Source organism: Hypomesus transpacificus, chromosome 1, assembly GCF_021917145.1.
Source record: "Hypomesus transpacificus isolate Combined female chromosome 1, fHypTra1, whole genome shotgun sequence".
Lineage (NCBI taxonomy): Eukaryota > Metazoa > Chordata > Actinopteri > Osmeriformes > Osmeridae > Hypomesus > Hypomesus transpacificus.
Genome location: NC_061060.1, coordinates 7,735,413 through 7,761,721, shown reverse-complemented (window position 1 = coordinate 7,761,721; position 26,309 = coordinate 7,735,413). Strand labels below are relative to the sequence as shown.

At 51.5% G+C, this 26,309-nt stretch overlaps 1 protein-coding gene across 1 annotated transcript in view; it reads left to right on the top strand.

Moving 5' to 3' along the window:
* unc5a (unc-5 netrin receptor A) overlaps positions 1-26,309 on the top strand; it is a 106,005-nt gene that overhangs the window by 67,203 nt on the left and 12,493 nt on the right. The window contains exons 6-12 of the mRNA XM_047021255.1: positions 1,271-1,438; positions 9,352-9,516; positions 15,029-15,277; positions 16,284-16,583; positions 19,249-19,336; positions 19,759-19,927; positions 22,223-22,456. Of these exons, the coding sequence (XP_046877211.1) occupies positions 1,271-1,438; positions 9,352-9,516; positions 15,029-15,277; positions 16,284-16,583; positions 19,249-19,336; positions 19,759-19,927; positions 22,223-22,456 (1,373 nt within the window). The remainder of the gene's footprint in view (positions 1-1,270; positions 1,439-9,351; positions 9,517-15,028; positions 15,278-16,283; positions 16,584-19,248; positions 19,337-19,758; positions 19,928-22,222; positions 22,457-26,309) is intronic.

Sequence of the window (26,309 nt, the reverse complement as noted above, 5' to 3'; positions counted from 1 at the left end):
GGCAGTCTTCACCAAGGGGAGCTCGGACGAGATCCGGAGATGTATTTTAATGAGCCACACTGGCGAGGCTGGTGAGGCCGTGCTAAGAGGTAATCAGGCGGTCGACTTGCCTGGCAATTTACCTCTCGCCATGGTGGGCAATCAATCCCACACAGAGGGCAAGGAAATGATTCAGCCACAGCGCAGAGCGCAGGGAATGCACAGGGGGAAATTAGAGAGGGGGGGGGGGAGGAGGGCAGTACCAGTCAAACGAACAGAACCATGGTTCAAGTCAACAAATTAGGTAATTTGGTAGCAGATTCCTGGTAGCTGGGAGTCCTGTCCCAGAGACTAAATAGAGCACGCTGTTGATTAGAAGTTCACCTCGTTGATTTGATCCAATCAACTGCCAGGATCTAATTATATCAATTATGTGGCAATAGCAGGCCAAAGAGCAGGGGCTGGTTGTGATGGGAGACTGAACTGTGGTACAGATGGATCTGTGTCTTGTGCTGTGGGTGGACCAGGGAGGCTGTGGAGTCAGGACAGCTGTGGCTTTTTGCTTTGTGGTGGGAAATGCCAAGGAAATTACCTGGCAGCGTGCAGATGAATGATAGCTTTTTTACTCTGACACTTTAAAGTGGATTGGCATTTATTAAGTAGTGTGTTAAGTAGTTAAAGTCTTATTTGTCGGAAATTGATTTTCTCTTTTTTGATGCATTTGTTATATGGTAGAAGAATGGGGTCTTTTTGATTGAGATTTTTGGGGGGATTAGCGAGGAAAATACTGAATGATTTTGAATCCTTTACACCCTGTTTGGAGGGAAGTGAGGTTTGTTTTGGCTCACACTGTGTTTCTGACATCGACACAGGAAGTGCACCCTGTTATTGGCTGTCGTGTAATTGTAGTTCTGGGAGAGAGAGATTTGTACACATTACTGTCTATACCGTCGCCATGACTTAAGCAACACACCTCTCTCATTGGTGCATGTCGGGTAATCCTGACTGCTCTGTACCTCCTCCCTCCGTCATCCCTCCCTCCGTCATCCCTCTCTCCCTCCATGCGTCATCCCTCCCTCCCTGCGTCATTCCTCCCTCCGTCATCCCTCTCTCCCTCCGTCATCCCTCCCTCCCTCCCTGCGTCATCCCTCCCTCCGTCATCCCTCCCTCCCTCCATCATCCCTCCCTCCCTCCCCCCGTCATCCCTCCCTCCCTCTGTCATCCCTCCCTCCATCATCCCTCCCTCCGTCACCCCTCCCTCCGTCACCCCTCCCTCCCCTGGCGTGGACAGTTAATGGAGGCTGGTCGACCTGGACCACCTGGTCGGCCTGCAGTGCTTCCTGTGGGCGTGGCTGGCAGAAGAGGAGTCGGAGCTGCACCAACCCCGCCCCGCTGAACGGAGGCACTTCCTGCGAGGGCCAGAGTGTCCAGAAAAGCGCCTGCACGGCCACCTGTCCAGGTAACTCCCAGGTCACTTCCTGTCCTGTGGCACTCCGTTTCCTGTGGCTTCGCTTTTTGTGGCTGTCCATTCTTCTTTTTTTTGCATCAGCTGCTAGAAGCATTCGTCCATATTTTAGTTTGTTTGCAAATTTTGGACTTTTTATTATTATTATGCTGATGATTTGTCATTTTGCTTGGCAGGGCATTAGCTAGTTTCTGTGTGATTAAACAGGCTTCAGTGGAGTGGCCTCAACAGAGACCTTTAATCTTCGCAACAACCCTCATAGCTAATGAAGTACTGTATCATTAGACTTCATTCATATGTCTCTCTCTCTCCCATCTGCAGACATGTCAATTGCACCTGCCTCCTTAAAGAGACATCCCAGGACACTGTGTCAGGGCAGCGAGTACATCTGTTATTGCATAGTGCTCAAGCCATGTTGTAAATATGAGCAATAAAACGATGAATTATGGCCCAGCTTGTGTGCCAGGTTTCACGCGTGAGGAGTTAAGGCGTATTTGATTCGTCTCCCATCCTGTCTCCCCTGTGTGGAGGCTGAGCAGCGTGCCTGATGCTGAGCAGAGGATATCGATCCCTGGCAGAGCCCGAGATGGAAGGCTGCCTCGTGTACTGGGCCGCATTAGCCTCCTGACGGAGAGAGTGAAGGAGGGAGGGAGGAATAAACCGAGGACATGGAGGGATGGAGAAGGAGGTGGAAATGGATGGAGGGAGGCCGGGATGAAGTGAAAAGAAAAGAGAAGCAGAGGGAAGGGAGGAGAAGAAAAAAAAGCGAGGTAGAGAGGGATGTGGTGGGAGGGAAATGTACAGTAGCTGGCGTGTAGGCGGTACAGAGAGCAACAGAGGAGGGAGTAAAAGAGAGATAAGGGGAAGCAAGACAATGCCAAAAGAGAGGGAGGGAGGCGGGGGAGGGATGTTTCGACTGGGAAGCTGTGGGAGGATGGGTGTTTTCGGTCGCCAGACGCAGCCTGCCTCTCTGCCGTCCTGCTGACCAGGGGAGCGTCTCCCACACTCTGGAAACAGCCAGGAGGGAAACCCAACACCTCGGCCAGGGCCAGCCTCTCCTCTCTCTCTCTCCTCGCCCTCTCTTCCTCCTCTCCCACTCTCCTCTTGCCTGGGAGGTTTATGTCCCTTGTTGCGTCCGGGGTATGGTGTTACACGGTGCTCTCGTGTCGGGGTAACCTAAAGACAACACCTGGCGTCAGACGGGGCTCTAACTGACTCCTGGGAGAAAATAGAGCTGTAAGTACCAGACTGCAGTCATCCGGCAGAAGCGGAGGGATCTCTTGATCAACGGGGGTGTTGTTAGGACTGGGGACCATGGTATTACAGGGGTACCCAAGGGTGTGCGCCCCTGGGAGGGGAGGGGCGCGTGGGGGTAATCTCGGTGAGCTTCTAAGCAGATTAGCGTTGGTTGGTCTATTGTACTAGTGCCGGGGCCCGCTCCCAGAGTCGGTGTGTAATTTGAGCCCTCAGGGTACACTGATACTGACTGCACCGTGCCCTCAGAGAGGCGTCTGAGCAGAGACTTCTGGAGAGACGCAACTTTCTTTGGTGCTCGTTTGATAAGGGATATAGAGGTGGCTTGACCTCTATCATACCTCCAGCTGCTCTTTTGTTGGTTTGACAGGGGCCAGGAGGTGTCTCTCTTCTCATCTCTGCCTCTCTTTGCTCTCTCTCTCTCTCTCTCTCTCTCTCTCTCTCTCTCTCTCTCTCTCTCTCTCTCTCTCTCTCTCTCTCTCTCTCTCTCTCTCTCTCTCTTGCTCTCTCTCTCTTTCTTTATGCCTCTCTCTCTCGTTCTCTTCTATCTTATCTCTCGCTTTCTCCTTTGCTCTCTCCCCCTCTCTTTCTTGTTCCTCTATCTCTCTCTCTCTCTCTCTCTCTCTCTCTCTCTCTCTCTCTCTCTCTCTCTCTGTCTCTGTCTCTCTCTCTTCCTTGCTCTCTCTCTCGCTCTCTGTAATTTCCTCTAAGAGGTTAGCAGAGGTGTCAGACAGAGCCAGCTGTCTTTTCCAGGGCTCCACGGGTCCACCAGGGGCAGCCTGGATGGGTGGAGGTGGCGGTGCGCTTTCTAATCAGAAGAGGCACCTTGTTTGTGTTGTTTACCCCTGGGTGCACCCCCCAGAGCCCACCCCCCTCCACCAACCCTCATGTGTCTACCCACAGACACACACAACCCAACAACCGCAGCCCTTCAGAAAAAGAAAATGACAACCTCTCCGATTTATCAGAAATGACTGTGGCGGTACCAGGTATAAATCTCCATTTCCAGAATGGCTGTAGGGGCGGGGGTAGCAGGACGACCCTGGGAAGGATTCCATGTTCAGTGTAGCACAGAGCATCCTTAACTCTCTCTGAGGGCAGAGGGTTGCAATGGATATTATTACTGGGCCTGGCAGGTCTGTGACAGTCAGCTTACTGGAGTCTACACCTCTGTCATCGTTTGGGGAGAGGTGGTTTATAGTTAGAAATCGGTAGATATTTGGTTAGTAATTTGAATAATATTGGTTGTTCTTGGAATTAATAGGTTGGTGTTGAGTATTCAGTTTTGCTTGAGTGCAGTTTGTGTTACTCTGAAATAAATTGCATGATAAATTGGTGGTCTAGTTTCAGAGATTCATTAATTATCCAAGCTGAATTATTTTGGATTCCGTCCAAGCTGTTTTTAATTTTGTTGTATTGTTTGTTTTTGCAGTGTCTAATTTTAGAATAACATTTCTTCATAAAATCTCTTCTCTCATATCCATTTTATGTTTCAAGCACTAAGTCTAAGTCATGGTTGTTGGCCTTGTTGGTTTTGTCTCAAGAGTACTGACAGCCATGCTAAACTGCTGCAGACTCACTGCACACCCTTTAGGGGGGAAAACAGAGATCTGTATTTAATTAATGACAAAAAAGTATTCTATATCAAACGGACTTGGAATGACTATAATTTTTTGTCTATTTTCAACAGACAGCTTTGTGTCACAGTGCCTATGGCCATGTATTCCTGTGTTGGACAACAATGTTCAGTTTCCCTCTCAGCTGTCTGCCTGTCCAGACACATGGCTGCCGTTCTCCGTCTCTATTCAGCCGATGCTGTATTGGACAGAAGTAGCCACACCCAGCCAGCAGTCTGTTCGACTGGGGGACAGCGTGAGAGCCGGCCCCTGACAGACATGTCGGATTCTCTACTGTAGGTTCTTGTCAGAAGATGGATGGAAATCGTCCGGTCCATATTTTAGTCTTGACTGTTCATACTGGAGCAGTTCAGAGAGTTTTGGCAGGGACTGGTGTGTGATCAGATGGGCCCCATGCTGAGCGAGGCCTGGGGAGCTCTGATGCTGAAGACACACTGTCAGGAGAGAAAATCAGAGAGCAATAACAGCCTGCCAGCCAAGTCAAGCATTTTGCAAGACAGCCAGCTAGGCAGACAAGACAAGAAGCCAGCCAGATGAACCGCACGTGTCCTTACCCTCTCCCACTCCAGTCCTTTCACTTCACGTCATGCCTTCCCTCCTGGCCTGCTCCTCTCCTCTCCTCCATCCCTCCCTCCTGCCTTCTCCTGGCCTGCTACTCTCCTCCACCCCCCTCTCCTGCCTTCTCCTGGCCTGCTCCTCTCCTCCACCCCCCTCTCCTGCCTTCTCCTGGCCTGCTACTCTCCTCCACCCCCCTCTCATGCCTTCCCTCCTGGCCTGTCTGCCTCCCTCCTCCATCCCTCTCTCCATTGACTTTGCCGCCACATTGACTTGTGGTCACAGCCGAGGGAGAAAGCCATGACTAGATGTCAGCCAGAGCTGAGTCTGAGATCACACCAGCCCTTCCTACAGATACTGTGGCTGGCGGGCTGAAGGGCTAGCGGGCTGGTGGCGCAGTGGGGAGTTTCTTACAAACAGTATGCTCATGGCTGTCATTAACATATATATCATGATTTGAATGTAGGGTATGTTTACGATTAAAACGTGTTTTCTTAGGCATCTACTGAAGAGTAGCATTTCTGCCCATGACTTAAACCAACAAAACAGTCCAATGAGAGCAGAGAAATGAGGACAAAAAATGTTGTCCCATAACTAACAAACAACCTGAGGAGATGTCTAACTTGTGTGAATTATTTAAATAGTGTAACCATCCCTGAGGGCTGCAGGGGAGCTGGGGAGATTGATTTGCCTGATAGAAAATAAACAGACTCGGGCTGGCAGACTGGTACGTAAGACTGTGTGTTTGTATATGCGCGGTACTCGTCAAAGCCACCGTCGAGGAAATGTCTAAAATGACTAGATTGAGTCCTCTGTGCTTTTTTATATTCAGAGTGTTTTCCCTCAGAATGGATAAAGCTCTGTCTGAAATAGATAAGATGTAAACAAATTAGGATTAATAAACTAGGACAGCGACCAGCAGGCGGAGGCCAGCAGCAGTGGCTGTTCCCCAGCCTGGTTGTGTGCTGTATCACACAGGAGCAGGTCTGCTCTGAGGATGAAGCTCCTGAGAGCCCTGACGTGACGGAGCCTGGCCGTGACACGCGCTTGTGTCACTCCATCACTCCGTCCTGCACATCCAAAGCTTTTAGTGAGGAGTGTTGTAGACTTGGTTCTGGTGTACATGGGGCTGCAGGGAATCCGGCTCTGGATTGGTGTTTGTGTGAAAGGCGTGTGTTTGGGCCTGGATGTGTGTGTGTGTGTGGGGAGGGGGGAGGGGAGAGTGTACCTGCTGGTCTCTCAGGTAATTGTGTTCCTCCTGGAGTTGTGTGAAGGACAGAGGAGCTGCAGGAGTCTGCAGGCCTCCCAGGCCTGTTTGCTGTGTCTGTATGGACCCACCTCTCAGGGACCCTCCTGCCCCCTGCCGTCCAGTAAAGAGCAGGTGGGCCACTTTACTTGTGTCCTTGACAACATGAATGAACAGCAGCACTGCTACTGTGCTACTGGGCTTTTATGTTGTCGTCCCCCCCCCCCTTTCCCTCGCCTCTCCCAACCCCAGGCCCATGACTAAACCCTGTTGTGTTGAATGATTGGAAGTCATCTGTGTTTCCTTCAAAGGAAACACAGCAGTCTTAGATCTATTTCCCTCTACATAGTTGTGTGCATGGGTAAGAATAACTTCGACAGGGGCCGTCCATTAAGTATAACTACTTTATTGAGTTGAAGAGCTCCTTCTGTCGTTACCCACAATACCTCTCTGAGTCCTCGAATACTTTTATTTACATTTATTCTTTATATACTTCATCACTTCCACACTTCTGGTTTCTTGTCGTTGTTTGAAATACGTGGGCCGCCCCTGCATCTTTTCTTTTTCGAACTGAGTGTCTCAGCCTCTCCTGTCTGCTGATGCACAGGCCTCAGCCTCTCCTGTCTGCTGATGCACAGGCCTCAGCCTCTCCTGTCTGCTGATGCACTGGCCTCAGCCTCTCCTGTCTGCTGATGCACTGGCCTCAGCCTCTCCTGTCTGCTGATGCACAGGCCTCAGCCTCTCCTGTCTGCTGATGCACAGGCCTCAGCCTCTCCTGTCTGCTGATGCACTGGCCTCAGCCTCTCCTGTCTGCTGATGCACTGGCCTCAGCCTCTCCTGTCTGCTGATGCACTGGCCTCAGCCTCTCCTGTCTGCTGATGCACTGGCCTCAGCCTCTCCTGTTTGCTGATGCACTGGCCTTAGCCCCTCCTGTCTGCTGATGCACTGGCCTCAGCCTCTCCTGTCTGCTGATGCACTGGCCTCAGCCTCTCCTGTCTGCTGATGCACTGGCCTCAGCCTCTCCTGTCTGCTGATGCACTGGCCTCAGCCTCTCCTGTCTGCTGATGCACTGGCCTCAGCCTCTCCTGTCTGCTGATGCACAGGCCTCAGTCTCCCCTGTCTGCTGATGCACAGGCCTCAGTCTGCATGGTCGTTAGTTCTGCTTTGTGACAGTAAAGTGAAGTTTGAGTTCCGTCACCTCATCAAGCCAGATGTTGATCTCATCTCCATGTTTCACTCGTCTGGATAAACCGAGGGGGAGGGGAGGGGGGGTTGATGTGAAACCTCTGATAATATATTCATTAGGCTGTAATTCCCTCTTCAATCAGACTCATCCCTGGGATAATAGGCCCAGCCGCCAGGACCAGTCCACTCAATGCCAAACAAGGACAATTATCTGATTGGTTCTGCTCTCTCTGCCAAATGGAATGTTCTGCAGTGAGACCAGAGCTGTGTCAGCAACTCCTACACACACACACACACACACACACTCACGCACGCACCCACTCGCACGCAGACACACACACGTACGCGTAAACACTCTACAGTCAAGCACACCAACTCACCCGCAAACCTGCTCGCACACCAATTCATTCATTACCTTACGTTCACACACGCTTGGGCCCTTTCATTTACAGGAAGCATATTCTCCACCTGTTCTCACCGTGCCTATTAAGACAGACCAGAGCCCAGCAGACACCTGGAGCCTAAATAACATCATTATCTCCCCACCGTGTAATACCAGTAGGCAGCCTGGACCCTCCCCTCCTCGACACCTCCACTTCTGTTTTATGGAGCTCAAACTCTGACCTCCAGGGTTCAAACGCACGTTCCAGGATCACGGCCCCCGCTCCGCACACACGCCAGGCTTAATGAGGACTAAAGCATCTCGGTTTGGGTCAGCGGGGGGGGCGGTCCTCCATGGCTTTGCCCGTGTTTGTGTGTTTGTGTACGCGTTTTCCCCCAGTTCGCTGCGCGAGCGTGTGCGCAGGTGTGTTTGTGTGTGTGTTGTCAGAGCACGAGTTCCCCGGGCTCTCTGATTCACGTCAGTTTTTACGCCGCATGTTCCCATTAGCCCTCAGCTAACCTTCCCCTGGTCAGCTAGCGTGTCACTACCAATATCACTCCCAGCTGGCCCCCCCCGGCCAGCTGCACATACTATTACCCTCACCTTCGCAAAATGGCCTCCGTCTCTGCAGGGCGCACGGCAGGTGCCATATTTCCCCGCCGCCCGGCGCCTGCCCGGACTCCTCAGTGCGCTAGCACACTCATGATCATCTGGTTCATGTTGTTTATTATAATGGTATCATCCTGCAGGGTCTATCAGAGTTGGCTGTGTGCGATGTCGTTATTGTTCCCTCCCTCCCTCTCTCTTTTGCTCTCCTTTCCCCCCCCCCCCCCCTCCTTATCTCTCTTTTTCTCTCCATTTCCATCTCTCTCGCTCTCTTTCTTTCTCTAGTTTGCTGACATTAGCTCCCAGCATCTACCCTCTCTATAATGTCCGACACCTATGCTCCTAACCTGCTAAACATAGGGTGGTGTGGAAAGTGTATTTGTGTGTGTCTCCATAACAACAGGTGAATGAGGAATGCAGGCGCTGGCAGGTTCACGGGATGAATGCAGGGAGAACGCATCTGGGCGCCAACGCCTCCAGAATAGAGCTACACCAGCACGGGGGGGGGGGGGGCTCACAACCCACACTATTTTCATGTGGAGAGCCAAACATGGCAAGCAGGGACAGATGGAGTGTGTTTACGCTCGTCAACGGGACACACTTTGGTTATTGTATTTGTATGTGTGTCTTTGTGTGTGTGTGTGTGTGTGTGTGTGTCGTCAGTATGTTTTGAATGAGCCACATGATTTGCTGTCTTCCATGTATCACTGTTGCCCAGTATGAAACCACAGCCTTGCACACATTCAGCGCTGCTTTGATGTTCCTCATGCCTCTTGACTGTATTTTAATGTGTTTTAGGCGGGTCCTCTTGCGGGGTTATTACTTGTTTGTATGAGACAGCTCCGCATGTATGCGATCAGTCTGTCTGTCTGCCTCACTCTTCGCCATCAGACACAACGGATTCATGAACCGCTCGCAATGGATGTCGGAATGGGTTTGATGTGACTGTGTGGGGGGGCGTGCTTGTGTGTGGGTCTGAGTGTGCCACCGTGCGTGCGTGCGCGCGCCTCCCTGACCCTCTGTCCTCTGTGTGTGTGTCCAGTAGATGGAGGCTGGAGTGAGTGGAGCAAGTGGTCGGCGTGCGGGGCGGAATGTTCCATGTGGAGGAGCAGGGAGTGTACCCAGCCCTTGCCTGGCACGGGGGGCAAAGACTGCCAGGGCATCGACCTCCAGTCCCTCAACTGCACCAGCGAGCAGTGCCCCCAGAGTAAGTACCAACCTCGGGGACTCGTCGGTGCTGTACTGCGGTTCAGGACCCAGCTGAGTGTCGTACGGTCAATGTCATGCTAGGGTTCTGCTGAGGTAGCATCCCAAGATACACACACACACACACGCACGCACACAGGCGCTGCATGCTACAGGGAATTGAACACAGCGAGAGGGGAGGGGGGGGGGGGGGGGGGGGGTGGAGGGGGATTCTCTCTGACCTATGAATAGACCCGAGAATTAGACGGTCTCCCTGGTCGGATTATAAAACACAATCTGGCAGATTAAATATCACACCACGCTGAGGTCAAATCATCCATGAAAAAATACACCCAGGAGGTGTCTGTGTGTGTGTGTGTGTGTGTGTGTGTGCACGTCCGTGCATGCGGGCGCATATGTCGGTGCGCGCCCACGCCTGCTTTTTTCATCTGTGCATGGGCGTGATGGCGCGCACGTGTGATGCCGCGAGTGTGTGCTTATACTTCCCGTCTTTGGCTCGAGCCGAGCGAGCCCTCCTCCGTGGTTCTTAACAGGAGCCATATTGTCAGGATTAGCAGCGTCCAGGCTGGGGGCTGGCAGCTGAGTGGAACATAGCACTGTGGGACTCGCCCCGCGACCAGATGGACATGAAAGAGGGAGCGCTGGCGTCCGCCACGCGGGCCACCGCCACGCCGGCTCTCCGGCCCCGCCCCGGGGGGGGGGGGGGGGGGGGACACGAGGCATCTCTGTGTGACGGAGCGTGAGCTAGCGTGAGCAGGGGGCTGTTTGTGTGCGGAAGCACGTGGTTTCATGGGGACGAAGCGTGGTGTACGCCGCCCACTGCATAAATGAAGACGTTCTGAATCGCCCTCAGACTGACATCACCCCTGCATGGGATGCTAAGAGGGCTTCATCTGGACTGTGATGTTGACGTCTGGTGCGCGGGTGTGTGTGTGTGTAGCAGTGATCCAGTGAGTTCAGTCAGACCATCATCAAAGGTCACTAGCATCTACCCACAGTGAAGACACGCCCATACAGAAATGCTAGTTAGTATAAACACGCGTGCACACGCACACACACACACACACAGTGTGGCTGGCAGAGTGTTGTCCCCTCTGAAGTCAGTTTTGTTCAGAGTCGGTTCTGTTTCCATGCTATAGCTGTGTGAAGTACTGTATTGTAATAATCCAAACATCAGCATGGTTAGTCCAGTCAGCAGTCTCGTCTCGGAGCTATTACTGTAACTAAAAGTCCTCCTCAAACAGAAGCCCTCATTATCGCTCCCTGTGGGATTTAATGATGTGATTATTGGGTGAGGCATGCAGGCTCTTTGACTTTCCTCAGTCTTAGCATCCCACAAACGTATCTCTAAACTCTCTCATTAAACACCACGTGTCAGACCAGGGTATAGTTGTTCACTTAGCGTGCTTGAGAATGCGAGGTTGTTACCGAAATGTTCTGGGCCCATCTCTCGCAGAGGCTGCAGGAGATACCGAGTGCTTCATCTCCTAACCCTTAGCCCAGGCTGGATGGCTTTTATAAAGCAAACGAAGCCACAAAGATAACGCTCCCAGAAATCTCTGTTGGAAAATAATGAACGACTTGGCGCCGAGCCTAATCCAAAATGGCTACCAGGTGTTGGAGGGCACCTAGCGGATTGTAGAGGAGAAGAGGCTTGTCCTGACAGTCGCGTTGAATTAGGACAACATCAACATGATTATTTGACTTAATTAGAGTAACTGACGAGAGTCAATGACGTTCAATTAGCAAAAACACTGTATTTTGAGCAAATTAGAAATGATACAAAGTACTGTTGGAGTACAAATTTGTTATGTGTCTGTTTTCGTATGTGGCGATGGGCTTGCTAATTTGACATCAGAGCTGTTAGCGTTTAATCGTTGGTTTGTTTGGAGGAACAGAGCGTGGTAATGGGCTCGCCGCTGAAATACGAGCGGGCGTTTATTCCGGACCATATTTCATTGTGACGTCCATGGGGATGAAACGACTGCATTGTGGAGACAGTAATGGTCACGTTCACTTTGAGAGTTTTACTGGCCATATTTCCATGACCTTAAGAACTCCAGCGTTATTCATCGTCTGGGGAAATGACTGCGACTGGCCATGGGATGAAATATACTCTCCAGCCTCTTGATAAATGCCCAGGGGAGAGGTGCAGGAGGCTGCATCGCCTTTATTTATCAACGTGGGCGGCACAGAGGAAAGGGGGGGAATGGGGGAAATGGGGGGGTACATTTCAGGGGGTGTAACAGTACCCATAGACACACAGACTCGGGTACAATACCAGCTCCAACTCGAAAACTCGAGACGTTTGGAAACACCAAACGTCTACAGAGGTCTGTTTCTCTGTAAAGACAGGGATTATGTGTTTCATAATAACCCTGCCCTGAAGCTCCTCCTAGGCTCCATAGGACTGTAGGGACACGGGGACAGACAGACAGGGAGAGAGAGAGACAGGGAGAGAGAGAGACAGGGAGAGAGAGAGACAGGGAGAGAGAGAGACAGGGAGAGAGAGAGACAGGGAGAGAGAGAGACTGGGAGAGAGAGACAGGGACAGAGACAGGGATAGAGAGACAGGGAGACAGAGACAGGGAGAGAGAGACTGGGTGAGAGAAACAGGGAGACGCAGGCAGAGAGATACATTGGGAGAAATACAGTGGGAAAGACAAGTATGTATTGAGAGACATAGGGTGAGAGGCACAGAGAGAGATACCATGGTGACACAGGAGGAGAGGGAGAGAGACACAGAGAACTTACAGGGGGACAGAATGTGTTTTTTCTAATTATGTGGAAGAGAAAGATAATTTAATGAGGCAGAGGGGCAGAAGCACATGGAGGTGGGGTAGAGATGGAGGGGGATGGAGTAAAGATAGAGATAGAGAGATGGAGATAGAGAGGGAGGGAGGGAGGGAGAAAGCGTTGGAGGGGAAATTAAGGAGCCATCCAATTATAAAACTTGATTAGCTGTGTCAATTAAAGCGTGACGGACGTCCATTCAATTGTTGGCCCTTCCGGTGTAGATCGATACATGGGGCCATGCGGGGCCCAGGCAGATGTCTGGTCGGGGCTCAGGTTAGCATGGACGAGCACTCGTCTGACACACCTGCTGGGACTGATAAATCCAGGGGTAGCAGTGCTCAGATAAGTCTGGAGAGATTACAGGCGGAATGAGAGAGAGAGAGAACAAATGAGAACGAAGGGGGCGGCAAAGAGAAGAGAGATCAGGCGGATGAGAGAAAGAGAGTGAGGGAAAGAGCCTGGGACAAAGCCGACGATTGGTTAAACATTGAAGATGGAACAGGGGGATCTGCAGAGTAAGGAAGAGAGAGAGGGGGGGGGGGGAGAGACAGAGGTGGGGAGGGGGGGAGGAGACTGAGAGAGGTATTAGATTTCTGCACTCTTAGGTCAGTGAGGTGCATTTTGGCATGCCCTTAGACGGCAAACAACATGAGACATCCAGGGCCATGTTTACCCTATGAGCAGTGTGCGTGCGTGTGTGTGTATGTGGAGGGAACACAATCTCCTTGCTATGGGTTGTTGTTGACTCTCTAGTTCACTTCACAGTAAGTCGCTGTTTTACGAGTGGACCTCATAAACGTACACACAATACGAAGATACACTTCATTAATCCCCTCTGGGGTGTTCTTTCAATTAGCTGAAGGGGACTAATAGCCTCGACCACTTAGGTCACGTGCTCCAGATTAGTTTTTCCAAGCTTATACATTTAGGACTGTTCAATAGTGGGGGGGGGGGGTAATATGGAGGGGGACGTAAACCATACCAAAAGCATGTCACTTATAAAAGGCTTTCATGACCTGATGTCAATACAGCGAGACACGTGTTTGTCTCTCCTAACTCGTTCTGAATCGACGTCTTGTCATTCAAACTCTGTGACAGTTGGCTTCCTGTTCCTGCTATTTAAGGTAGCACGTTACATAGAGAAGACTGTGAGATCTAGATGTTGGTGTTTCTTTTAACGTCCACTGAGAAGACTCCCATAAGAGAAAAATGGCAAAGGAGGACGAGGAAAACAATTATGTGCCCTTGGAGAATGTCGTTTTTTCCCTTTTTCTTCAGACGTGTCGGTCTTTCTGCTAATTATATACCACCATTCTCAGTCACAGATTCATCAACACCAATTAAAACTTGTCAAGCTGGTGCGTTTCCAAGGTTATGAACACAGTTTCCACAGATAAAGTTAGGCTGTACATTGTAACAAACAAACAGCTAGTGACGGAGAGATTCATCCAAAATATGTCATGTTTTAATCATGGCCACGTTTGATTTGGCCTCTAAATATTTTTTACACGTGTTTCTCTCTCTCTCTCTCTCTCTCTCTCTCTCTCTCTCTCTCTCTCTCTCTCTCTCTCTCTCTCTCTCTCCTCTCTCTCTCTCTCTCTCTCTCTCCTTCTTCTGCACTTTCTCACTCGCTTTTCCCTCTCGCACGCTCTCTTCCTGTTTCTCTCACACTCTCTCTTCCTCACTCTCTCTCTCATTTAGTCCATTTAGCAGACGCTCTTATCCAGATCCTCTTATCTCTCTCTCTCTCATCCACAACCACACACGCTCACACACACACACTGGCGCATCACTCAGAGTGACGGCGACTCTGTCCCCAACATTGACTGTGAGCGTTCAATAGACAGAAATACGCCTCCGTGCTTGGCAGCGACAATGGCCGTCGTCCAGGGCGCTGTGGGGAGAGTCTCCAGCAGCCCCTCCCCTCAGCCCCTCCCACAGCCCTCAGCCCCGGCCCCTCGGAGACAGCCGTGGACAATCCCATTCCCCAGCCTTCGACTCCAGCCTCTTATTAGACGCCTAGGAATAAGTCTGCTGTTTGTGAGGGCTTAGCACTCATCCCCATGCCGTGGGCTCACAGAGAGAGGGCAGGGGGGGGGGGGGTTGAGAGAGAGGGAGAGAAGGAGAGAGGGAAACAGAAAAAAAGAGAGAGCGCGTCAATAAAAAGTTTTGAAGTTCTTTGTAAGCAAATCCTGCTTTTGTCTCCTGTTCTCGTCTGGGGGTGGATGTGTAATTCTACAGTCCCACTGAGGACCTGGGCAGGAGTGCCAGGGGATGCTGGGAGTTGTCTTCAGGGCTTCTGGTGAAATGCACATGTCTGTGTGACTTACTGGGGACAGAACTGGAACACTCTTATCTATTGATGGGCCCCCGGGGGGGGGGGGGGGGGGGGGGGGGGGGGCTCTACCTCATCTGGTGTACAGTGTGACAACCAGGAAGAAATGTTCAATGGTCGAATGTCCATGTGACTGATGTAAGTAATGAAACAACCCAAAAACAAAATGTTCCAGTTGTCTTCACTCGGAAATATGTGGTGGATGAGTCTGAATTATGTAAATTGGTTATGATAAGATTTGACACGCATCGAAAAGTCCTTCATCTTGTTATGACTGCTCCGCCCCAACCCCCCCCCCCCCCCGTAACCCAAATGTAACCCACCTCTCCTCTGTCTCTCCCCCTCCCGACTCCCTTCCCCCCCGCCCCCCCCCCGCCCCCAGCAGCGAGCGGGGCCGAGGACGTGGCCCTGTACGTGGGCATCGTGGCGGTGGCCCTCTGCCTCACCCTGCTGCTCACCGTGGTGGTCCTGGTCTACCGGCGCAAGAAGGAGGGCCTGGACGCTGACGTGGCCGACTCGTCCATCCTCACCACCGGCTTCCAGCCCATGGGCATAAAGCCCAGCAAGCCAGGTGTGTGGGCGCCCCGCCCCCGGCCTCGCCACAGCAGGCCACCGCCCCCTCCTCGCAGCAGTAGGATACTGTTCTTTGTTCTACCTCTTGTCTCGTCGTCGGGTCCCCCTCCCTCTGTCCACTTCCCCCCGTCTCGCCCTCTGTGCCTGTGCGTGTGTGTGTACTGTTCTGAGGGTATGTTGTGTTAGTGTTGCGTCGTGTCGGTGGGATGGTGTTTTGTGTATCGCTGTGGTAAAGTAGGGTGTCGGAATAGGGGTGTGTTGAGTCTGCTGGTGTGGTACAGTCAAGTTTTGAGTGTGTCAGTGGGGGTAGTGTGTTTTGGCATAGGGTAGGAATTGACTTTTGTATTTTCCTCCACATTAGTGTCATTATGTTGTCAGTGTTTTGTGTGTGGGGCTTGATGCCCCTGTGAAAACCGTCTGCTTTTGTCCCCACGTACTGTCACTACGAGCAGTGGAAAGTGGAGTCTGCAAATCACAATGAGAAAGCCTCTTTAAACTGCGACTGCTTAGCTTCCCCTGACTTCTGTTTGGAATTGATTGTGGTTGCATGAGAGAGGCAAAGAATTGACTGGCTTAGGATGAAATTACTGTCTGTCTGTCTTTGTCTGAGTGTATGTTTGTGTGTGTGTATGTGTGTGTGTGTGTGTGTGTGTGTGTGTGTGTGTGTGTGTGTGTGTGTGTGTGTGTGTGTGTGTGTGCGTGTGTGCGTGTGTGCGTGCGTGTGTATGTCTGAGTGTGTGTGTGTGTATATATGTATATATATGTGTGTGTGGGGGGGGGTATATGTATGTCTGAGTGTGTGGGTGTGTGTGTATATATATATATACGTGTAGATATGTGTGTGTGTATGTGTGTGGGGGGGGTATATCTGTGTATGTGTGTGTGTGTCTGTGTGCTTCTTTTTGGTATGTGTGTGTGTATGCATATTACTGTGTATTTCTAATGATAGCCTCCAGTTGCTCTTCTACCCACAATGCTCTGAGTGTCTGACCAGCGTAGGAACCACCACCTCCCCCATGGCTGGAGATCTTCACTTGTGCTCCTGTCTGTTTCTGTTCTAATAGAGAACTCCCATCTGCTTACCATCCAGCCTGATCTAACCACCACCACCACCAGTTACCAAGGTACCCTGCGCTCGCGCCACGACAACACCGCCAAGTTCTCCATGACCAACGGGCCTCTCCTGGACCCTCTGCCCAACGGCTCCCACACGCTGCACAACGGCAAGCTGACCTCCGACCCTGCCGAGTTCATGAGCAGGCTGTCTACCCAGACCTACTTTAAAACGCTGCCGCGCGACGTTGCCAACGCCACCTACGGAACGTTCAACTTCCTGGGGGGGCGACTGACCCTCCCCAACACAGGTGGGTGCTTCCCTGGTAGACAGGATACCGCAGAGAGCTTGTGTACTACTTTCATGCATAACAAATGGGCCTAACCGGAACATTATAATAGGATGAATCACAGGCTCTCAAGTATTACTGCCTAAAGCTTTTTTTTTTACTCTCTAGGAAATGGTACCTAGAAACAAGTAAAGAAAGATAAACGGTTACTAAATAAATAGCTCTTCTTCCTGTATAAGTAATTACGAGATGGAAGAATTACATTATGGAATTGCCTCAAAGCAAGCTGTAAAATAAAGTCCTGGCCATGTTTTCATCCTCTCTGGGAAGATGTCCCTCATAGCTAGACCAGCCCTGTGCTAGACCAGCCCTGTGTTAGACCAGCCCTGTGTTAGACCAGCCCTGTGTTAGACCAGCCCTGTGTTAGACCAGCCCTGTGTTAGACCAGCCCTGTGTTAGACCAGCCCTGTGTTAGACCAGCCCTGTGCTAGACCAGCCCTGTGTTAGACCAGCCCTGTGTTAGACCAGCCCTGTGTTAGACCAGCCCTGTGTTAGACCAGCCCTGTGTTAGACCAGCCCTGTGTTAGACCAGCCCTGTGCTAGACCAGCCCTGTGTTAGGCCAGCCCTGTGTTAGACCAGCCCTGTGTTAGACCAGCCCTGTGTTAGACCAGCCCTGTGTTAGACCAGCCCTGTGCTAGACCAGCCCTGTGCTAGACCAGCCCTGTGTTAGACCAGCCCTGTGTTAGACCAGCCCTGTGTTAGACCAGCCCTGTGTTAGACCAGCCCTGTGTTAGACCAGCCCTGTGCTCGACCAGCCCTGTGTTAGACCAGCCCTGTGTTAGACCAGCCCTGTGTTAGACCAGCCCTGTGTTAGACCAGCCCTGTGCTCGGCCCTGCTCTAGTGGTTTCACACTGATGATGGGTTCAGCTAAGACTGCTGCAACTCGATCCCGTTCTTTGGCCAAGGCAGGAGCTGATCACGCTAATTAAGTCTGGTCCTTAACTGCCTGCCTGACCGTGGGTTCATCATGATGTTGAGACTAGATCCTATCTCTGCCAGGGACACGGTGAGTGGTCCCAAAGGGCCAGAGAACAGGAGGTTGAAATGGGGGGGGGGGGGAGGAGAGGAGAGGAGAGGAGAGGGGAGGAGAGAGAGAACCCACACACTGTCATATTACACCAAAGTTGGACTACCCAACCATTGTACCTTTTGATACATTTGAATATGATGAAATGTAAATATACATCTGCTTGTGAATGGGCAAATGTTCCAGTACCCTAATCATCAACGTATGAGTGCACGTTCACTTCCATCACCCATTCTCTAGCCGTCCTATTATCTACTTTATACCGAACAGTGGATTATTGTAAGAAGCAGGGTACTTTTATACATGATTAGTGACATATGAACAAGAGCACTAATTGCCAGGAGAGAATCAGAGTGCTGGAGAACACAGGGTTAGGTTCCTAGAATAGACCACGGAACAAATTACCCCAATTAGACCGCTTCTTTCTGTCATGGCTGGTCAGATTCATGGCCGACGCCAGGGGCATTAAGGACGAGCCTGGGCTGTCTGTTAAAAGCCCAGATTGAGCATAAGGACCTCTGCAGATAACAGATAAAGAGTCTTCCGTGGTCATCCCCGCTTCGCTCTCCTCCTCCTCTCGGCTCTCTCCTCCGCTTCACATGAGCTGAATGATGTGGTTATATAACGGAGCAGGAAAGCCAAGGTTCTGGCCTGTGTTTCGAGCCGTCGTCCTGATTAGTGCAATCAGATGGTAGAACACGACTAGCGCCAGTATCTGGAGGGTGAGTGGCTTTCTGTACTGGTCTGCAAGCCATACTCACCCCCCCCCCTCACCCACACACACACCCTAACCCTTACTCTCTCTCTCTCTGTCTTACACATCTGTCTTACTCCACATCTCTCTCTCTCATTTGCTCCCCTTCTCATTTGGTGGTTATTGCATGCATGGGTTACCTTAAACCCAACTGCTCAGCTGGGCTACTCACTAGGTCCCAGACACAGCTTGCGTATATCCAGTCGCACACGCACATTTTCCCAGAGTTCATTTAGACACTTAATGTCAACAGACGGAGGCAGATGTGTTTTATGAACACAATACATTGTTTTAAGAAAACACATACACTCGAACGGCACTCTGGAGGATGTTTGCGTCACCAAACTGTACAGAGGCACTTCAGATTGTTTTCCTCCCCCGTCTTCCCCTGTTTGATCTGAATCTTAAATGGGATTTAAAGTGGATAATTGTACGATGAGCATCCACACAAATGGCGACACTCAGCCTGCTTTAGACAGCTCTAGCTGCTCTCTAAGGTGTATTTCCCTTCTCTCTGGGGGAACGGCAATTTCCTCTGAGTGGTCTGTTCCTCTGTCTCAATTATCTGCTACAGTATGCGGCAGGCAGAGGACATGTAAAAGATGTCTCGATGCGGCCTTTTGTTTCCACTAATTGTTAACTGTGGGGGAAGGGGATGCGAAGATACGGGGCTGTGGAGCTGGTGGAGGGTGTCTCTGACCTTCAGGATGGATGTGCTGTTGTTTTCCCATCCACACAGTTTAGGGCGTGTGGTTGGGTCCTCTTTGTGGAATGATAAAAGTGCGCTGTGTCCCACAGAACAAACGAGCCCGCCGTCTCTCCCACCTTTGTCCTTTGCATTAGGCATCAGCCTGCTCATTCCTCCCGAGGCCATCCCCAGAGGGAAGATCTACGAGATCTACCTGACACTCCAGAGGAAGGAGGATTTAAGGTGCGTCTCCCTGGCTCTCAGGCCCGCTGACTTGGCCGTGTTCCCTGGTCCCGCGGCCGGCACGGTGCTTCCGTTGCTGGGGCTCTGCTGCTTTCATGTTTCCCTCCTCAGAGACTGTGGTCTTTTCAGAGGGAAGGCATTATGTAAAATGGTACTGAATAATGTTGTTTTACCGAAGCTAGGTTGAATTATTGTTTTGAATTTGACTTTACTTAGAATTTTCTACTTTCTAGGGTGCATTCAGATGGTGGCAAAACTCCCTATCTCGCACTTTTATGCTCATGATTTCTTTCTTCTTTTTTTGCCTTCTATTTTTCTGCCTCTCTTTTTCTCTCCTCTCCTCTCATCCATCTCCCCCACCCTTCCTGTCCCGCCTACCGCCCCGTGACCTTCTGCCCTCCCGCCCCTCCGTCCACATCCAGGTTACCCTTGGCGGGCTGCCAGACCCTGCTGAGCCCCATCGTGAGTTGTGGGCCCCCAGGGGTGGTTCTGACCCGGCCCGTCATCATGACCATGGACCACTGCTCCGACGCCAGCCCTGACAACTGGGCCGTGCGCCTCAAGAAGCAGAACTATGAGGGCGTGTGGGAGGTGAGTGGGTCGGGGACTGCCCATGGAGAACACATTAACCCTGTTGCACAGCAGCTGGGGAAGCCACTGCAGAGAGAGAGACGGGACTCAGCCCTGCACCAGCCTGGTGCACAAGGGATGGACCGATGGAAGGACAGATAGATGAGCGGATGGATGGATGGACGGTCGGAGGATTGGGATGGGTGCATGGAAGGGTGATTAACTGGGAAATCGAGATTTCCAAGGTGTCTCTTCAATATAGAAGTTCTATTCATTATCACTTCTGCTCCCATAGCAGCAGGCTTGCAAGTATTTCAGTGAGAATATCATTTAGCACCTACACCGCAGCACTTGGCTCCATCTGAATATCTGATAACCGTTTTTTCGTCTGAGAGCCTCGAAGCGGGGCCCCGTGTCAGTGAGTCTGATCTCTGATCTAGACCAGGGTTTATTGCTATGGCCCCTCTCCCCATCACTGAAGGGGGCTTTGTGCTTTGGGGGGGGGGGGGGTCTTGGTTTGGAGTTAGGGTGGGGGAGGGGGCTTTCTCGTTACTGGGAAGATGATGGAATAGCGGAACACCAAGGCAAGGTGATTGCGGTTGGTGGGGGTGGAAGGTGGGGAGGGGGGAGGGGTAGTTAGAGGAGAGACAGGGGGTAGTAGGTCCTCTTTCATGTTCGATATTGTGCATAAATTATTCAGCCTCCTGCGTGGGGAGGCGGTGGGGTGTCTGTGGGATGGATTGGCCTGTCTGAGGCTGAGGTTAGACCAGCACTTTTAATCATCAGCTGGCCCAAATATAGCCCGGCAGGCTGGCCCACCACCGCTGGAGGGAGGTGTGGGGGCCTAGGGGGGCAGGTGGACCTGGGAACGAGAGAACAGACAGAGAGAGCGAAAGGGAGGGGTCGGGGGACGAGATAGAGAGAAAGAGAGAGGGACGGAAGAGACGAGAGCGAGATAGAAAATGCATGAGGGAGAGATAGAGATGGGAGGTGTATAGAGCTGGTAATACAGGGTAGATCTCATCTCAGAAAGGGAGAAGAATTAAAGTGGTATGTGTGATAGAGGGATGGAGAGCACTGAGTAAAGGACAGAGATAAACAGAGGAAGAGAGCAAAGGTGGGTGGGAGATGGGGAAATGAATTGCATGTGGATATTGAGCGGATAGGTAATTGAGCCAGTGGATCTCTCCACTCCAGTGCAGTCTGAGAATTATTAAGATGATGAAAAAGTCAGACTTCATTGTGGTTGCGTAGGAAATGAACGGTGTCATTACTAATTCCATTGATGAGAACTAGTATTGGGTCGATCCTGCCAGAGGAAGTGATATCGTAGGAAGAGCGGGGTGTTTAGCAGCTGCACTAGGCAGGAGGGACAGAACGACTCAGTTTACTGGAGAGGAGGACTTGTAGAGAATGTATCATCACCTTGGGCCCAATGTGTCATCTACTGATACTATAGATCTACTGTTAATGCTAATAACTTGGTTTTTCATTTTGCCCTCAGTTTCTGTGGTAAATCAGAGAGCACATGCAGTGTAGCTATAGATTGTCTGATTTGATCTACAATACTTAGAATACTTTCAGATATACTGTTATTTGAATTGTTGGTTTACATTGGTTCAACTTGTAATTCTGTGTCTATCTTTGTATTCCTCATAAGGTTGTAGTTTTGATGACATAATCAGAAGCATGCTGTCGCGCCAGTGTGCCTCTAGGTGTCCTGGGAATGGAAGGGTTGGCTATTTAGGTAGTTCTTGCACAGCTTTGTGGAGCAGGCAATTCTCCTTTCTCTGCTAATTGTGTTATTTGGAGGATGAAGCAGCAAGTTCCCACCACATTTGTGAACAAATTCCTAAAGGCCGACGAAAATCCCCGTAATCCAATATGTACTGGACTTACTGTGTCTCTTTTCTCTCTTTTTTAGAAAACCGTTCTTGCCAGGAAACTATCGGAGTCTCCTTTCATGTCAATTGAATACCTTGTTCATGAATTATTTAGTAAATTGACAGTGTTCTATAGGATCTGTAGTTCTGTGTGTGTGTGTGTGTGTGTGTGTGTGTGTGTGTGTGTGTGTGTGTGTGTGTGTGTGTGTGTTTGTGTGTGTGTGTGTGTGTGTGTGTGTGTGCAGAGAAGTGTGTTTGTAGGTGATGGTTTGGAACCTGGACACACCTAAGGGATTTTAGGGTACTCATCCATTTGCAGCACCCTAAAACTGACTCTAAATGAACACACACAGCGTGGGGCTGAACAGTAGCCTCTGACCCCTGACACATTGCCCACCTGTGACCTGTGACCCCTACGTGTCCCCCATCCCAGGACGTGCTGCAGATGGGCGAGGAGCTGGCGTCGGACCCCTACTACTGCCAGCTGGAGGTGGAGACCTGCCGGGTGTTCTCGGAGCAGCTGGGCCGCTTCGCGTTGGTGGGCGAGTCACTCAACATGGCCGCCGCCAAGCGCCTTCGTCTGGTCCTCTTCTCCGACGCCTACTGCTCCACCCTGGAGTACAACATCAGGGTGTACTGCATGGACGACACACAGGACGTCTTCAAGGTACGGAGGAGCGGAGCGAGGGGAGAGGAGGTGTGGGGTGAGAGGAGAGGAGGGTGTGGGGAGAGGGGGTGAGAGGAGAGGAGGGTGTGGGGAGGGGGGTGAGAGGAGAGGAGGGTGTGGGGAGGGCGGGTGAGAGGAGGGTGTGGGGAGGAGGGGTAAGAGGAGAGGAGGGTGTGGGGAGGAGGGGTGAGAGGAGAGGAGGGTGTGGGGAGGGCGGAGGAGAGGAGGGTGTGGGGAGGGCGGGTGAGATGAGAGGAGGGTGTGGGGAGGAGGGGTGAGAGGAGAGGAGGGTGTGGGGAGGGCGGAGGAGAGGAGGGTGTGGGGAGGGCGGGTGAGATGAGAGGAGGGTGTGGGGAGGAGGGGTGAGAGGAGAGGAGGGTGTGGGGAGGGCAGAGGAGAGGAGGGTGTGGGGAGGGCGGGTGAGAGGAGAGGAGGGTGTGGGGAGGAGGGGTGAGAGGAGAGGAGGGTGTGGGGAGGGGTTGAGAAGAGAGGAGGGTGTGGGGAAGAGGGGTAAGAGGAGAGGAGGGTGTGGGGAGGAGGGGTGAGAGGAGAGGAGGGTGTGGGGTGATTTGGCAAGAGTGGATGTTTGTGTTTTATGTTCCACAAGGGTCTAGAGATTGCTTGAGTGCTGGAAATTGTTCACATTTTCTAGGACTCGCAGCATCTTTTGTCTATTTGTGGCACTCACCCTGGTGATGCATGCTGGCCATTGTGTTCCAGAGCACAGGCTATCTCTCAGCAGGGACAAAAGCACTTACACACAAAGCAGTAAAACAAGCTTAGGGTAAATGCCATATATCATATGCAGTGTTCTAGTGTGTGATTTGTACAGTAAGAATGTACTGTAACAGTGCAAATGACTGCTTGGTGACCAGATGAAATGGTGTGTGTGTGTGTGTGTTTGAGTTTGTGTCACACTGTCAAGAGCCCAGACATTCCCCATTCTTCTCCTCCATTTGTCCTCCTTTTTCGCTCTCTCGCCTTGCCCTCTCTCTCTCTCTCTCTCTCTCTCTCTCTCTCTCTCTCTCTCTCTCTCTCTCTCTCTCCATCTCTCCATCTCTCTCTCTCTCTCCATCTCTCTCCCTCTCTCCATCTCCCTCTCTCCCCCCTCCCCCTCTCTCTCTCTCCCTCTCTCTCTCCCCCTCTCTCCCTCTCTCTCTCTCTCTCTCTCTCTCTCTCTCTCTCTCTCTCTCTCTCTCTCTCTCTCTCTCTCTCCTCTGTGGACAGAGTATAATCAAGCACTAATGCCAGTCTACTCCCCCTGAGGCCTGCCTCTGAGCAGCCTGTTAAGATTTCATTTGCATGGTTAATTAGTAAATTAAAAGGAGAGCCTTTCTCCCAGCACCCCATGCTCTGTCCCTCCTCACCATGCCTCCCCCCCACACCCGCCCACCCACCCTCCTCCATTTTAATAATTTTCTCGGTCACCCCCGTCTGCCAGAAGTGGCGCCTCCCACTCCAATCCACTCCAGCCGACAGGAGTGTCTGACCCTCTCTCCGAGGGGTGGGGCAGTGCCAGGGTTTCTGGAGGGGCTGTCGAGCGGCGATTGGGGCTGCTGGGAGAAGAGGAGGAGGGAGGGTGGAAGGCGAAGGGTGGCCGCCTCAGTCTGAAATTAGCGCTCACGCATTCCGAGAGCCCTCCAGAGCCCTGCAGAGGCTCCAGCGCGGGGGGTGAATTTCTGGAACCTTCCTCCTCCCCTACACCCTGAGCCTCCCCCATGCTCCTCCGGTCCTCTGCCAGCCACGCCAGGCCCAGGCAGCAGCAGCTGTGCTCTGGGAAGAGGCAGGCTGCTGAACGGCCCTTTATTCTGAAAGGAAGAAGGTGACATGTATTGGAAAGTTATTTGGCGGTTATTCACCGGCTAAGCTTTGAAGAATTATAACCACATCAGACTTTAAACTAGCGAGGTCAACAAGCTTCTTTGCTGGTTATGAATACAGTATGATGTGATGAGGCTTGTGTAGTTAAAGGCAGCGTCTGACCCTGTGTGAGGAGGACCTGTGCTTTGCCTTGAGCATACAAAGCAGTTATATTGAACAGACTCATCAGCGAGGGAAGCCGACACCAACAGTAGGCTTCTGGACTACATCCTCCACCTCCCCCTACCTACCACAGTACATCAGCTCCTTGTCTCTCAGTCAACCAGGTTCTGCGGTCAGCCACAGCATCTCCTGGGATTAGTAGTTTTTTTTTCATGTGGTTGATTTAGGATGCAGCCCTAATACTTAGTAATCTGGACTCCACTTTGCTCTTTCAGTGTCATTACGGAGGAAAGTAGTTCATTTAGCGGCTACATTAACCACTCAAAACTCAGATTAAACTTCCCAGGAGAGTTCTGGCCTAATCACTAATCACCATCTTTAAAATGCGCTATTCATGATTAGACTGCCACTGCAGTAGCTATCATTAGCCTTAATTGTGGTGTAGCAGTGGTGTATTAGCGGATTGATGGAACAGTAGTGTGGTGCAGAAGGTGTTTTACACCCCATCCTCAGGGATACTGTGTGTTCTAGCTCCTGCCCGTGTTAGTTCTGTTGCTGTTTCACAGTCAGAGTGCTTCAGGGCATCGCCTATCAGACAGGATGTCAAATCAGCAATAGCCCACCCCTCCCAACTTGGGTAGAGCATGAAAAAGCACCTCCCTGGGTTTTAAGGGCATGCTGTGTGTTCTCCTGCCTTGCCTGTGGCCTGTGCTTTGGTACTTTTTGCCTTGCCTGTGGCGCTGTGTAGCGTGGTGGTTGTGCAACGCTCGACACTGAACTCCTCAGCGCCATCCCTGGCTGTCAGTGTCCTCCAACGTACTCTCCTTCATCAGCCATCCAGCTATCCAGCCATCCAGTCAGCCAGGCCGGCGAACACACGGCAAAGTGCAATCTCTCATCTCCCAATTAAAGCAGATTAGAACCAATGTTATTGTCTTTGATCCTAAGTGTGTGGGGACTCAGGGGAGACCGTGACATTTCCGTGTGATGCCCGCCGTATGGTCGCTGGCTCTGCCGGGACCAATTAAGTTAATATTTAATGTGTGTCCCACTTATGATTGGCCAGGCCAGGGCTGGTGCCACACAGCAGAGGCAGGCGTGGTGCAGTCCTCCCTGGGAGTGTGAGGGAGGGAGAGGGAGAGGGAGAGGGAGAGGGAGAGGGAGAGGGAGAGGGAGAGGGAGAGGGAGAGGGAGAGGGAGGGGGAGGGGGAGGGGGAGAGGGAGAGGGAGAGGGAGAGGGAGAGGGAGGGGGAGGGGGAGAGGGAGAGGGAGAGGGAGGGGGAGAGGGAGAGGGGGAGAGAGGGAGGGGGAGGGAGGGGGAGGGGGAGAGGGAGAGGTTTAAGGAAGTGCTCCACTGTTGTTCAGTCTCCTTGAAAGGAGCGTAAGCACCTGCAAACCCTCTTGGCAGCAGTGCAGAGCCATGTCAATAAGCCCTCTGGTATGCAGAACATCATACCAAGCCCCACTGTGGGAATTTGGGAAACAACTTTGGTAAACAGAATATGATATTAAGCTGTACCTGGTGACTTTATAAAGGGTACACAACATAAGTGTGGTATTCGATTTATTGAAAGAACGATTTTCGTTCCGACTGTCGTTCCGATTTTCTCCAATGCACACTGAGGCTTCAGCAGTTCTCATTCCACACGCAATAGTTGAACACTGAGACAGTATTAAACAAAGTTAATTAGATGACCAGAATAAGGACAGATTAAAGTAGCTCAGGTCAAAAATAGCTTGGTGACAAGTGTCTGTGTGTGCGCATGGACGTGTGTGTGTGTGTGCATTTGAAGAATAGGACACTACTATACACATTCTTGATCAAACCAGCCTCCCTCTGTCAGTCCTAGTTACAAAGTTTGGGGTAAAA